This window comes from Carya illinoinensis, chromosome 3, assembly GCF_018687715.1.
Source record: "Carya illinoinensis cultivar Pawnee chromosome 3, C.illinoinensisPawnee_v1, whole genome shotgun sequence".
Taxonomy (NCBI): domain Eukaryota; kingdom Viridiplantae; phylum Streptophyta; class Magnoliopsida; order Fagales; family Juglandaceae; genus Carya; species Carya illinoinensis.
This window is the reverse complement of record NC_056754.1, coordinates 44,225,805-44,237,914: the sequence shown is the minus strand read 5'-3', so window position 1 is coordinate 44,237,914 and position 12,110 is coordinate 44,225,805. Positions and strand designations below refer to the sequence as shown.

Genomic DNA, 12,110 nt, shown 5'->3' with positions numbered 1-12,110 from the left:
ATTACAAAAAAAATTTATAAAAATAAATTTATAAATTAATATAATTTCGTGTGATATATCGAATCTCTTTTATTATAAAAATAATTTAACAATTTGACATATTACAATACGTCAAACCACACTGGTCGAATTTATTTTTGTAAAATTAATCTTTGGCTAAAACATTTCTCAATTACTAATTATTCACTGTGCAAAAGTAGAAATGGGCATGGTAGTAACTGCATGCTTTTCTGCAGATTGGAAAAGTCCACAAAGGAGATGAGAAAACACACGCAGAAACGGCAACAGTATATGCAACAAAAGCCGCATTAAAATAATTTCAGAGAGGCCAGCGCGTGCATGACAGAAGCCATTACACCAAAGTTTGTTGGCCGTTCAGAGATACACAACACAAATCGAGTCTTGAGACTTTAAATCAGTGTTTTTTCATGGAAAGACTGCAAAGGATACTTTCTTTGACCGCTCATCTATCTCTCTCTCCCTCCATAACTCATCATGTGTACAGTAATATTATATACAATCCTAAAATATATAAATATTATATAATTTTTTAAAAAAAAAATGAGATTCATAATTTAAAAAATTAAATTTTCTTATATGAATTATTCATTAATTCTTTTTTTAAAAGAGACTGTGTGACATTTATACAATCATAATTATAAATATCGTTTTTCTTATTTATATGAGTAACGATACCGTAACAACCCATCTAAAATTTATCTACTACTTTTTCATAAAATATAATTTTTTCAAATTTTAGATACATCAACTCAAAATTAAAATCAAAATCAAATTTTTTAAAAAAAAATGATTTTATGCAATAGTAGTTTAAGAGTAGTAAATTAGTTGGTAGTTTATCTTTATAAGATGGTATGGTCCGTACAAGTGGGCCAGGGAAATGAGAACGCGATATTTTTGTTCTTTATAATCCACTTACCCGTCATACGGGGGAGGGAATGCCCAAAATATCAATCTTTGAATTCATCAAATCACTCGTGGTGTTGAACAAAGAAAAGACTCTGTGATTCGTTGAATCACACACCCAAATCCTATATATCTTTTTCTAGTTGTTGACGCGTATTTAAAGGTCAAGTGGAAATTTTGTTTCCTTGCAAGGTATATATATGCCAGGCAAAGTGAGAACTAGTCAGTCATACTCATATTGGTTTGTACTTTTGGTGGAGGGTTGCTTGTAGAACTTGGTAGGAACGAACAGAAAAAGGACCATCTTTGATACCTAATATAGCAGGTAGGTTTATAATTAATCTTTCTAGTTTCGTTAATCATTCATGGTGGATTTTCATCCTTGTTTTCGTTTTGGTACAAGAGCAGCAGTTTTGCCTCTTTTTTTTTTTCTCTCTGTTTTTGCATGTCATGAGTTTCTTGATAATTTGTGCAGGTTCTCACTTGCTTTCCCACAAATTGAGTTTCTTGGTGTCTGAGAACCGATGGGTTTGGCCTACAATATCAGTGGGACTTCCAAAGGTGGAGGGGTGACATTGAGAGCAGACAGCTTTAAGAAAACCGATTCAGAAACTATGACCCTGTCAAATGGCTGTAACAAGAAGAGAACCAGTAATTTAAGCCGCTTGAGCGATTGCAAACCGGAAAATGTTGTGCTTGAAAAGGTTCTTTCATTCAAGGATCTAGTTCAACTCAAGGACAACATAGATTTAGATGGTCTTAATTTCAATGGATGGAAACACAAACCAATTCCCACACTTTCTCTGCCCGAAGCAACGGTGTTTTCTTCGCCTAGACCCGTAAGTGAGCTTGATGCTGCAGCGGTTAAGCTCCAAAAAGTCTACAAGAGTTACCGGACCCGAAGAAACCTTGCAGATTGTGCAGTGGTGGCAGAGGAATTATGGTTAGTCTCTTAGAATTTATCTAAGCATTTGATTTATTTTTATTTACCTGAATTATGAGTGAGTGGTTAGATGAATCGGTCATTTGACATAATGTAGGTGGAAAGCATTGGACTTTGCCGTTCTGAAGCGGAGTTCTGTGTCATTCTTCAATGTTGAGAAACAAGAAACTGCTGTTTCAAGGTGGGCAAGGGCAGGAACTAGAGCAGCCAAGGTACATAACAGTACAAACCATTAGAATTTCAAGCTTCAACATAGCCTTCTTTTTTTTATGCATTCTTTTTTCCCTATATTAATTAGAATTAATGATTGTATGTATATAGGTGGGAAAGGGATTGTCCAAAGATGAGAAGGCTCAAAAACTAGCCCAGCAACACTGGCTTGAAGCTGTGAGTTCTCTAACCTTTTCAGATGCTTTTTACCAAAATTCATAATGCAATTCTTTGGTCATGATATTAGTTTTTGCTTGATGATGTATCAAGCAAATAAAAATTGAAAAGCTTCATTGAAACTTAGGTACAGTATTGTTGTCAATATTGACTTTGAACTCGCCCCAAGACATTGCTTTTCTGTTCGAGAATCAATTCAAAAAAGGGGTGCAGTAAACATCAAACGGCTATGGCCTTGTATCTTAGGAACTTTGGCTGGAGAGCCACTGGTCTAAATCTAATCAATCTTTCTATTTTTTTTTTCTACAGATTGACCCACGCCATCGGTATGGACACAATCTCCAGTTGTACTATGATATTTGGTATGCAAGCGAGAGCACTCAGCCTTTCTTCTTTTGGTATGTATTTCTTTCAGAATTTCTTCTGTCTTTTTGCTCTGTTTGGTTGAAAGTGGTGATTGTAGAGTAAAAAATAGATAGTTTGGAATCTCATGTTTTGTTTAGCATGCTCAACTTGCTTTGTGATTTCAACATATTTCAGTTGCTTGCATACAATCCCATGGGAAAGAAAATAACAAAATTTTCTTCATTTTGCTGTCGTTTTTCTCAGCCTCCAAAAGGAGCACATTGGATCAATCTATCTATTAACTTATGCTTTCTGAAATGAAGGTTGGATGTTGGAGATGGCAAAGAAATAAATCTTGACAAATGTGCCAGGAATGTTTTGCAACGCCAATGCATCAAGTATCTTGGACCTGTAAGTAATATTTCTGTCCAAAAATCCTGTGATCTTATTCTCTAGACTCTAAGATATATATACAAATGCCTGTTGCATACATAGATATGTCAGATCAAACAAAACATGTATCTGATGTATGCGTGCAATGTGTTTTTGATGTTGGCATATCAGAAAGAAAGGGAAGCGTATGAAGTAATAGTTGAAAATGGGAAGCTTCTGTATAGACAGAGTGGACTTCTCCTGGAAACCGTGGAAGGCTCCAAGTGGATATTCGTTCTCAGCACAACAAGAGCTTTGTATGTGGGTCAGAAGAAGAAAGGCATGTTTCAACATTCGAGCTTCCTCGCCGGGGGTGCTACAACAGCAGCCGGAAGATTAGTTGCCCACGATGGGGTTCTTGAGGTACATTTTCATGCATGCATATTGCATATAGAGGAATGTTGTTATTCATCGTGAATTTCATTATCTTCAATGGTTGTTAAGTTATATTCTAATCTTTTGACTTATGAAACCATGTAAGATTTGTAATTTGTTTATCGGCCAATTGGACTTGTTGTACACATAAGTGATTTTAACCATTTAACCCATTATTTCAGGCTATTTGGCCATATAGTGGTCACTATCTCCCTACAGAAGAGAACTTCAGAGAATTCATTAGCTTCCTTGAAGAGAACCATGTTGACCTTACAAATGTGAAGGTACATACAGATATACATATATACGGCTGCTACAAATACAAAAAAGATTATACAAAAATAAATCTATAAACTAATATAGCTTCATGATATCCGTTAATCTACTTTACAATAAAAGTAACTTTACAATTTAATGTACAACATCAAGTCATGTCAGTTTGTGTCTTTACTTTTATATAATGATTTTGTGGTTAAAGTATTTATATAATATATATTTACCCTTATCAAACACACAATTGGTACAAAATAACTGATTATGATCTTCATTTGCAGAAGTGTGCCATTGATGATGACAGACTCTCATATACGGTCACTGGTGAAGAGTCAAAAGAACCAACTATGGGTTTTGCTAAATCTATGCGATCCTACGATACAAATACAATCTCGAAAAAGGAGATCACAATCACGACTGCTCATCGACCAGAAAATAAGAATGCTAATGATGCTAATGCATTAGGCTCACAGCCAGAGTTATGCTCGCCCAAGCCCTTGCCTAGCAAGTGGGCTACAGGGGCTGGACCTCGCATTGGGTGTGTCCGGGATTACCCTACAGATCTACAATTCAAAGCATTGGAACAAGTTAACCTATCGCCAAAGGTGCCTTCTGGGCCGTTTTGTAACTACGGCCCAATTCCTTCTCCACGGCCCAGCCCAAAGATGAGGTTGTCCCCTATTGCATGCAGGGGACTCCCAAGTCCCGGGACCCGTATTCCTGCAGCCAACTAAGCCAATTCACCAAAGGGTAAGAAAAGGATAAGAGTAATCTTAGATTCAGTTGCATGTGTACAAATTTTTTGCACTCCTTCTAAAAAAATAGACAAATTTGAGACTCATATCAAAAAAATTCTAATTTTTAATAGTGGATCTCACTTTTTTCGAAAGAAGGGTGCATGACTTACACATTCTAAAATTATATCTAAAATTACTCAAAAATAATCAAGCAGGAATATTAATATTTGTGGCTCTCAAAGAGAACTTCTAGTGCTTACAATTCAAGCAAATGAGGAGACTAAGGGGGGCCACCTGTAATTTGTTTTTTTATTCCTTGATTCTTGATGTATAATTTTATTTATTTATTCATGTAGTTCATTGTTTCATATTTTTTTTAACATGGCTTAAGTGGGCCCAATAGGTATGTTATCCTCCCAATCTTGGCTACTGTATATTGGGTTGGTGTTTCATTGATTTTTCTTGTAAGAACACAAATTGAATGAAATAAAAGTACATATCTCAAGGAAAAAATTTCCTATTTACAAGCTTATATATTCACACACAGCATATTAATGATATAAAAGTATACTGCATTAACTTATATACAAAATAGTGATATTTTATATTTTTAATAATTTAGTAATTGGCAAAACTATTAAGTTATTTTCTTATTTGATAGCTTTGTATTTTCTTTATCATATTTCAATAATTTCAATTACTCAGGAGGAGATAATGACCACTACCATCAGTCATGCAGATGTGCAGTGAATAATCAAATCACTCAATCAAACATAAAAAAATATATATATATATATACACCCAGAAGAGGAAAAACGAAAAGGAAAAATCAAACCCAGAGTCCATGTGTACAACTTTTAACAAACAAATCAGTTTTTTAAACTTAGATTGGATATGCCAGAGAAAGAGAAACATTCTTGTTACCCTATAATTTGGGTTAATAAGAGGAGACACACTGCCTGCATCCAAATCAGGTGGACAAAACAAAAGAACAAAAAGCAATCCAACGGCAGATATCCTCTGTACTCTGTACCTGGAGCCTCTGTGCCGCATTAATACAGCCCAACGACTCTGCGAACAGATATCCCATATCCCAATGAGTGGCAGAGAGATAAGTTGCTTGCATCAGTCTCTTGCGAGAAATTCTTAAGAATTGTGCTGGCTGCCAGCATTGCCCACACATTTGTTTTTTTTTATTATTATATATTTTTAATATTTTTAAATATTTTTAAAAATAAAAAATATATTAATATATTAAAAATTACTTATTTTTTCAGTACATAAAAAAATTAAAAACAAAGCAATACACTTGAACGGAGCGGTACAATACACATTGTATCATTTCTGAATTCTTAATAGTCAAACGTTTCCATTTTCAACTTTGTGTATTCAATAGTCTATTTACTTGCTTGGAAGATTGGGCGAGAAACAAAAAAAAATAAGACAAAAAAGTACTTGCATTCTATCACGTTGACAAGAAGGGAGAATCAGTTTGATTGAGATCAGGCAAATCTCTCACCCAGAGAGGCAGAGACAGTGAGAGTGAAGCACTGGATACGAGGTATTGCTTCTGGCTAATTCTGGTCTATGGCATTTGCCTTGCCTTGGGAAGCTTGCTTCTTGTCCTCTCTTCGGTCATTCTTCTATTTAACACCCTTGTTTGGCCAATTCAATGTGATCAGTGTCTTGAAGCGACTCTCTCTCTCTCTCAGGAGAAGATCGCAGTCATCGTCAGTTGGGTGGGATATAGAAAGAGATGAAGAAAACGATGTGCTGTTTCCTAATGTGTAGTACCCTGCAGATCATAATGACCAGTATTTTGGTGACAACAATCAGGCCTTTGGAATCATATCATGCTGCTCAACTTCAACACGGTTAGCTATCCACACTTGTCTTTATAACCCTCATCATCTCCACAAATCATTATTGCTCTGATTTCCACCTTATTTTTACCAAAACCCTTTTTCCTTTCCTTTTCAAGATTCCTGCAACTCTTTTACTAGAGGGAAGAAAAGAAATGTCCTAACCTTTTCTGGTTCTGTCTTCTTTTGTAAAACCTTTTCCTTGTACAAATGTTAACTTTTGCCTCTTATGCTATAATGCTTATTTCCTATGCTTGATCTAACAGGCCAAACTCCACACTTCCCTCAACCTGCCTATAGCTCAAAACAGGTCTCTCTCTCTCTCTCTCTCTCTCTCTCTCTCTCTCTCAGTGTAAAGTTGTGGGATTTTGTTGGTATGTCTCCGTGCTTGATCTGGGTCTCTTCTCTCTCTCTCTCTCTCAAGGTACTGGAAAGCATTAATGAAGGAGAGGCTAATGGAGAAGAAGCGAAATACAGGTGGCTGAGTAGGCTGGGGTCAAGACCACCAAGCTGTCTGCATAAATGTGAAGGCTGCAGTCCTTGTTATCCCATACAAATACCCGCAACCACTGATGAAGTAGGACTTCATTATGCCAATTATGAACCAGAAGGATGGAAATGCAAGTGCCGCAGTTCCTTCTTTAATCCTTAATAATATTATATGCATCCTTTTACTTAGCTCAAAAGCACTAGCTTGTACGTACAAAACATCAAAACTAAAAATTGGCTCTCGCTTTTACTTTGTTTGTTGAGAATTTCGAGCTGCGAAAGATCAGCATTCATGGATGGTTGAGCTGTTTCGTAGAGCTCAGAACATACGCAACCTTCGGACACTTTTATATCTATGTTTGCAAAAAATAAAAAAAATAAAAGCATATGATAAATTGGTAGGCACTAGGCAGGCTGGCCATCCTAAAAATAGTGTATATCCAGTACTCTGCACGTCACTGGACACATGTTACGTGTCATCGCAGTCACCAAATTACCAAAACGCCATTTCTGACCGGTTCTACGATACACAAGAACACAATATGTATGCAAGTGCGATCCCGTATATATATATATAGAAGGCTAGTGATAACGCAAGCTCGAAGCATGATTTGTGGAGCTACTTGGGGCCTGATTTGCGCAAGTTATTGCCTGATCATGAAATTGGCGATCCTTTGACAGCATCATTTAGAGTTAATTTAGATTTTGAGATGAGACGAAATGATTTTATATAAAATGGAAATGCATTAATTAAATAATTCAAGAGTTATGTCATTTTTTATAATAATAATAATAAGAAATTAGGGAAAAGTAAAAGTAAAGATCTCTCAATAGAAAATTCATTACTCCATGAGATAACGTGTACACCCGCCCTTCCTTACCGTTGATGGCGCAACATGCGACTTTTCTAAAATTCTTGATTGTATACCTTATCAAGCGTTGGTTTGGCAAAAATTCTTGACTATATAACTAAAGAAACTAATTAAATGAATGGATTATTTGGAATAAACAAATAAATCTCATTGATTCAATCTTAAAATACGTAAAATTACTCTATATAAACTTAATTTTCTAACAATTATTAAGCCGCGTCTGCTCATAGAAGTATTTCAAAAACTTTGTATTCTGAGGGAACTCAGCTAGACCTGCTCTTACTTCCGACTCTCTGCCGGCGGACAGTCGGCCACCAGTCCCGTATCCGCACGCATAGGCGGGGGCTGATTTTGGGCCTTGGGAGTTGCCCACGTCTTGCATGGGTGAGTAACACCGCCTGGGTGCCGAGCGGGCAAATTGGTCACACCCACCCATGGACCTCAATGTGGTATTAGGCCTATTAAGCCCAATGTTGTTTTGGATGCCTGTCGGCTGTTTTCAGGCCCATAACCTGTTTTTAAAGACCTTTTCGGTGAATTATGGGCCCATAACATTTTTTAGTCCAAATATAGCAAAACAAATACAAATTTTAAAAATATAAACTATATAAAAATAAATTTTATCTCTAAATATAAATTAAAATAGTCTTACAAATTAATAAAATTCTTAAATATTATAAATTAATCTAAAACTATTAGAAATTAATTTAAAACTATTACGAATAATTTGAATAGCTTAAGAATAATCAATCTACATAAAAAACATAGAAAATAAAAGTAAAAAAAATAACAAACTCAGGTTCCAATTGAATTTTGAAAAATTCTTTATGCAACCGGCCTATTTAATCGACGTGTAATCACTACATCACTTAATGAAACAGTGTGTTTCATTTAAAGGGGGGACTGAAATTGCTAAGTGTCATGTGGGGAAGTGTGATTGAGTGAAACTGTGTATTTCAATTAAATTAAAATACACCGTTTTGATCTTTTCTCATTTGGGCTGCTTCCCATTGTTCTCTCTTCCCTCTTCTCCCTTTCTTCTCCGTTGCAGTTTAGTATATAATTACAAGATCTCTCTCTCCCTCTCTCTCTCTCTCAAGCGGTTAATGTTAATGGTTCTTTAATGAGACTGGCAATGAGAGTTTACTTACATAGCTATCAAAAAACTTGGTTGATAAGTGTTTTAGTAAGTTGGCATTAAGCTCGGGGGAGCAGAATATTCAGTGTGCTTGAAAAGCTTGTTTCTGGGACAATTTTCAGCATCTCACAGGGAGGAACCTGCAAAAAGTTTGGGTAGAGCCTCTGATAAGGTTTTCCTTTTATTGTGGATATGATAATAATTCCTTTAAATCCCTGCTACACTAGAAATTAATAGTCTATTATTAATTTACTTTGATTAAATCCCACCTCCCCCAAGAAAAAAGATTCGGTGGAAGCATCTCTGATTCTCTGAGGTTGTATGATAGTGGAGTAAAAAAGAATCGAAATAAAGATTACCTCTCTTGCATCTCTCACAATGCAAGTGGTATGGAAATAATGTACAATGAAATTATAGAAAGTCTTTATGATTTTGAATTTCTCACTTATGAACTTCCCTTTATTCTTAATTTTATTCTTTTGGTTTCTAACGCATAATAGTTGGCCTTTTTGGACAATTTATTGGGTTTGAGAGAACAAAAACTGAAATGTGTAGTCAAATGGTACCTCTATTATGTTGAAATGCTATGCAGTCGAGCACTAGTTTGTACCTTTTTTAGAAATTTGAAAAGCTTTGTAGTAATGGATTTTAAACGTTTTTCAGTCACTCAAAATACTTTGCAAAAATGGTTTTGGGCGACAGGGAGGTGCTGGGTTTAGTCGTTGGACTCTAGAGAAATGCTTTTTTCAATCCTTCCTTCTTCCTTCTAAGTTTCACTTCACTCATAGTCCTTTCTTCTTTCTTTCACTCTAGGTTTTAGTCACTGGGTTCACTTCGATATTTTCTCTCGATTTTTTTTTTTTAAATTTCTGTTAGATGCCACGTCAGCAGGTTGCACAACAGTTCCGTAGGCACGGTTGTACGTAGCAAAATTGTATGGTTTTAACCCTATGGCTTAATGATGTTGTTTAGGTAGGGGATGGGTTTTGTTTCTTTTAACTAGGCTTTCACATTGGTTGGACTTAAGTTTGTAATCTCTAACCTTTAGATTTGCAAAATAGATCATTTTAAAGAGTAGCCCATCTAAATATTTTATAACAGGTAGTCTATAGTAATTTTTTTTCTTCTAAATTCATACTAATTGTTGATAAAACTTTTATAAAAACAAATTAACTTTTGATATGTTAGATTATAAATTTCATAAATAATTTACTTTTAGATATTTATCAGGTCTAAATAATAATAAAAAGGCTAATATTTTAGAACCATAAATAAAATCTACAAATTTAACAAAAATTTCTCAAATATTGACCTTTCTGTATTATCGAAGGTCGTTCTAACTTTTAAAAGCTTATCATACTTAGATTAATATAGATTTTGTCGTAATCATGGCAATTCAAAGCTGATTTTATATTCATGTTAATATTCACCATGTTGTGCTAATATATATGCCTCTATATATCATACTTCGCATTAATTTATATATCTTCTTTAAAAAAATAAATTAATTCATTCTTAACATTAATATTATATAATTGGAATAAGGTTAATTCATTGATAGGTTCTTAGAAATTATTTTTCCTTACATATCTGGTTTTTTTTTTTCTTTATATTATAGAGTTCAGACGGTTAACTATTTTCTCACTTCCTACAGACTCCATTTTGTTAGGAAGAAAAATCAGGTTTCATAATTTTTATTCCATTCTCAACTTTAACTAAATTTGATTAGTTTTTGGATATGGTCCATGAATTTAAATATATTTCATATAATTTTTTATTCCTATAGCTTTGATTTATTCATATCATTTCTTCATTCACATGGTGTCACATAATGTCAATTACATGTTACACAACAAAATTATTGTTTTTATAATTTGTCTTACTTCATTATCAACATGTTTGTAACATTTTCTATTTGCTTTTAGATACAAATATTTCCTTTGAAGGATTTGTTTTCTTCTATAACACAATGAAAGGTAGTAAGATGCATCACTATATGAATAAAAATACATCTAAATATAATCATTTATTTTTATTCTATTATCCTATTTACATTTAGTATTTCAAATAAATTTAAAGGTATTGAGAAAGATTTAGGAAAAGAAATTTCTTACGCTGCACAACCACAAGAAAGAAAAGATGAGATATGTTGTAAAATGAAAAAGAAGTATGCTCAACGGAGAGCACTTGCAAAATATGATATTCAAGAGAATGAGCTACTTCTATGCTCTTCTACATAGAATCCTATTCAAAAAAATCTATTGGAAATAATTGTTCTATTAATGGATGATAATGAATTCTCTAAAGTATTGCATAAAAAAAGACAACACATTTATTGTTCTAATGATAGAACCTACGAAATACTTTCTATACAAGAAACTAGATGTTCTTTCAACATTAGTATTCCTATAGTGACTCTCGAATTCAGTGCATCTGTAGTGTTACCAACTTATTCTTTAAAGTTCAATAGTCCTACAGAACTTGTACAATATGTTATTTATCTTCCTCCAAATCATCCTAACTTTGAAATAATCGCATCAACATCTTCTTGGGGCAAGAAACAAATTTAAGAATAGGTCTTACTTCTTCTCAATCATTATTCTCTCTTTTATTCCTTTTTATTTAATCGTTCATTTAATATTTCACTGTATGTTTCTTTTATGCCATAGGAAAATGGCATGAACGATCTGTTAGTTTTAAACAAAAATTACAAACTATACCACTTTAATCAAGTTTGTTACTATCGATGTCATTTTGTAAATATTTGCCAAGTCAAAAAATTTTATCATGAGGTGAATGTTTTTTGTTGTGCTGATGGGAAAATTTCATTGATTACTAATGATATTCCTGTTCAACTTTATTAACAATTTACTTCGAACTCAATTGAATCTATTGAGTTTCTTACTATGTGCACACATATAATAACAAATTTACTTTTACAACATTCAGAGTTACATTTGATCTAGATCTGTGCAGAAGAAACAAAAGAATTTACACATTCAAAACTCAAAGACAAATATATCATTACATTAATGATTTACTTCATCTGGATAGACATCTTTCTTATTTACAACTCTATTTCTTTGATACTGGACATGAATTAGAGAATTGTGTTTATAATTCTAGAAGATTGAATTTGTCGATTATTGCAAGACTTATGGAGATACTTCATGTTAATCCACACTCTACTTTCTTCTGAACTCTTGGTGATCTACCTAATTTTGAGAACTACATGATTCATATTAGATTAGATGTTGGTTTAGATCAACGTGTTTATAATGCTCCATCGATTTCACAAGTAGCAATTTTTTGGATTGAGAATGAAAACTCAAA

General features: G+C 33.8%; 2 protein-coding genes across 2 annotated transcripts; both read left to right on the top strand.

Annotated features, from left to right (window-relative positions):
- The first annotated feature begins 967 nt into the window (after positions 1 to 967).
- LOC122304338 (IQ domain-containing protein IQM1-like) lies at positions 968 to 4,836 on the top strand. Its single transcript, XM_043116556.1, has 9 exons — positions 968 to 1,249; positions 1,400 to 1,867; positions 1,965 to 2,079; positions 2,189 to 2,254; positions 2,564 to 2,652; positions 2,923 to 3,010; positions 3,164 to 3,394; positions 3,589 to 3,690; positions 3,961 to 4,836. Exons 2-9 carry the CDS (start codon positions 1,449 to 1,451, stop codon positions 4,411 to 4,413), a joined length of 1,563 nt encoding a protein of 520 aa, XP_042972490.1. The 5' UTR covers positions 968 to 1,249; positions 1,400 to 1,448; the 3' UTR covers positions 4,414 to 4,836.
- Positions 4,837 to 5,789: 953 nt separating this feature from the next.
- On the top strand, positions 5,790 to 7,020 carry LOC122305685 (EPIDERMAL PATTERNING FACTOR-like protein 5). Its single transcript, XM_043118249.1, has 3 exons — positions 5,790 to 6,290; positions 6,545 to 6,588; positions 6,703 to 7,020. The coding sequence occupies exons 1-3, from the start codon at positions 6,173 to 6,175 to the stop codon at positions 6,928 to 6,930; spliced, it is 390 nt and encodes a 129-aa protein (XP_042974183.1). The 5' UTR covers positions 5,790 to 6,172; the 3' UTR covers positions 6,931 to 7,020.
- The last annotated feature ends 5,090 nt before the right edge of the window (positions 7,021 to 12,110 follow it).

What these genes read in the sequence shown, in the direction of transcription:
- LOC122304338 (XM_043116556.1), top strand. Translation starts at nt 1,449, where the DNA reads ATGGGTTTGGCCTACAATATCAGTGGGACTTCCAAAGGTGGAGGGGTG. An exon ending in CCCACGATGGGGTTCTTGAG is followed by an intron (nt 3,395 to 3,588) that starts GTACATTTTCAT and finishes CCATTATTTCAG; the next exon opens with GCTATTTGGCCATATAGTGG. An exon ending in TTGACCTTACAAATGTGAAG is followed by an intron (nt 3,691 to 3,960) that starts GTACATACAGAT and finishes CTTCATTTGCAG; the next exon opens with AAGTGTGCCATTGATGATGA.
- LOC122305685 (XM_043118249.1), top strand. Translation starts at nt 6,173, where the DNA reads ATGAAGAAAACGATGTGCTGTTTCCTAATGTGTAGTACCCTGCAGATC. An exon ending in TGCTGCTCAACTTCAACACG is followed by an intron (nt 6,291 to 6,544) that starts GTTAGCTATCCA and finishes TTGATCTAACAG; the next exon opens with GCCAAACTCCACACTTCCCT. An exon ending in CTGCCTATAGCTCAAAACAG is followed by an intron (nt 6,589 to 6,702) that starts GTCTCTCTCTCT and finishes CTCTCTCTCAAG; the next exon opens with GTACTGGAAAGCATTAATGA.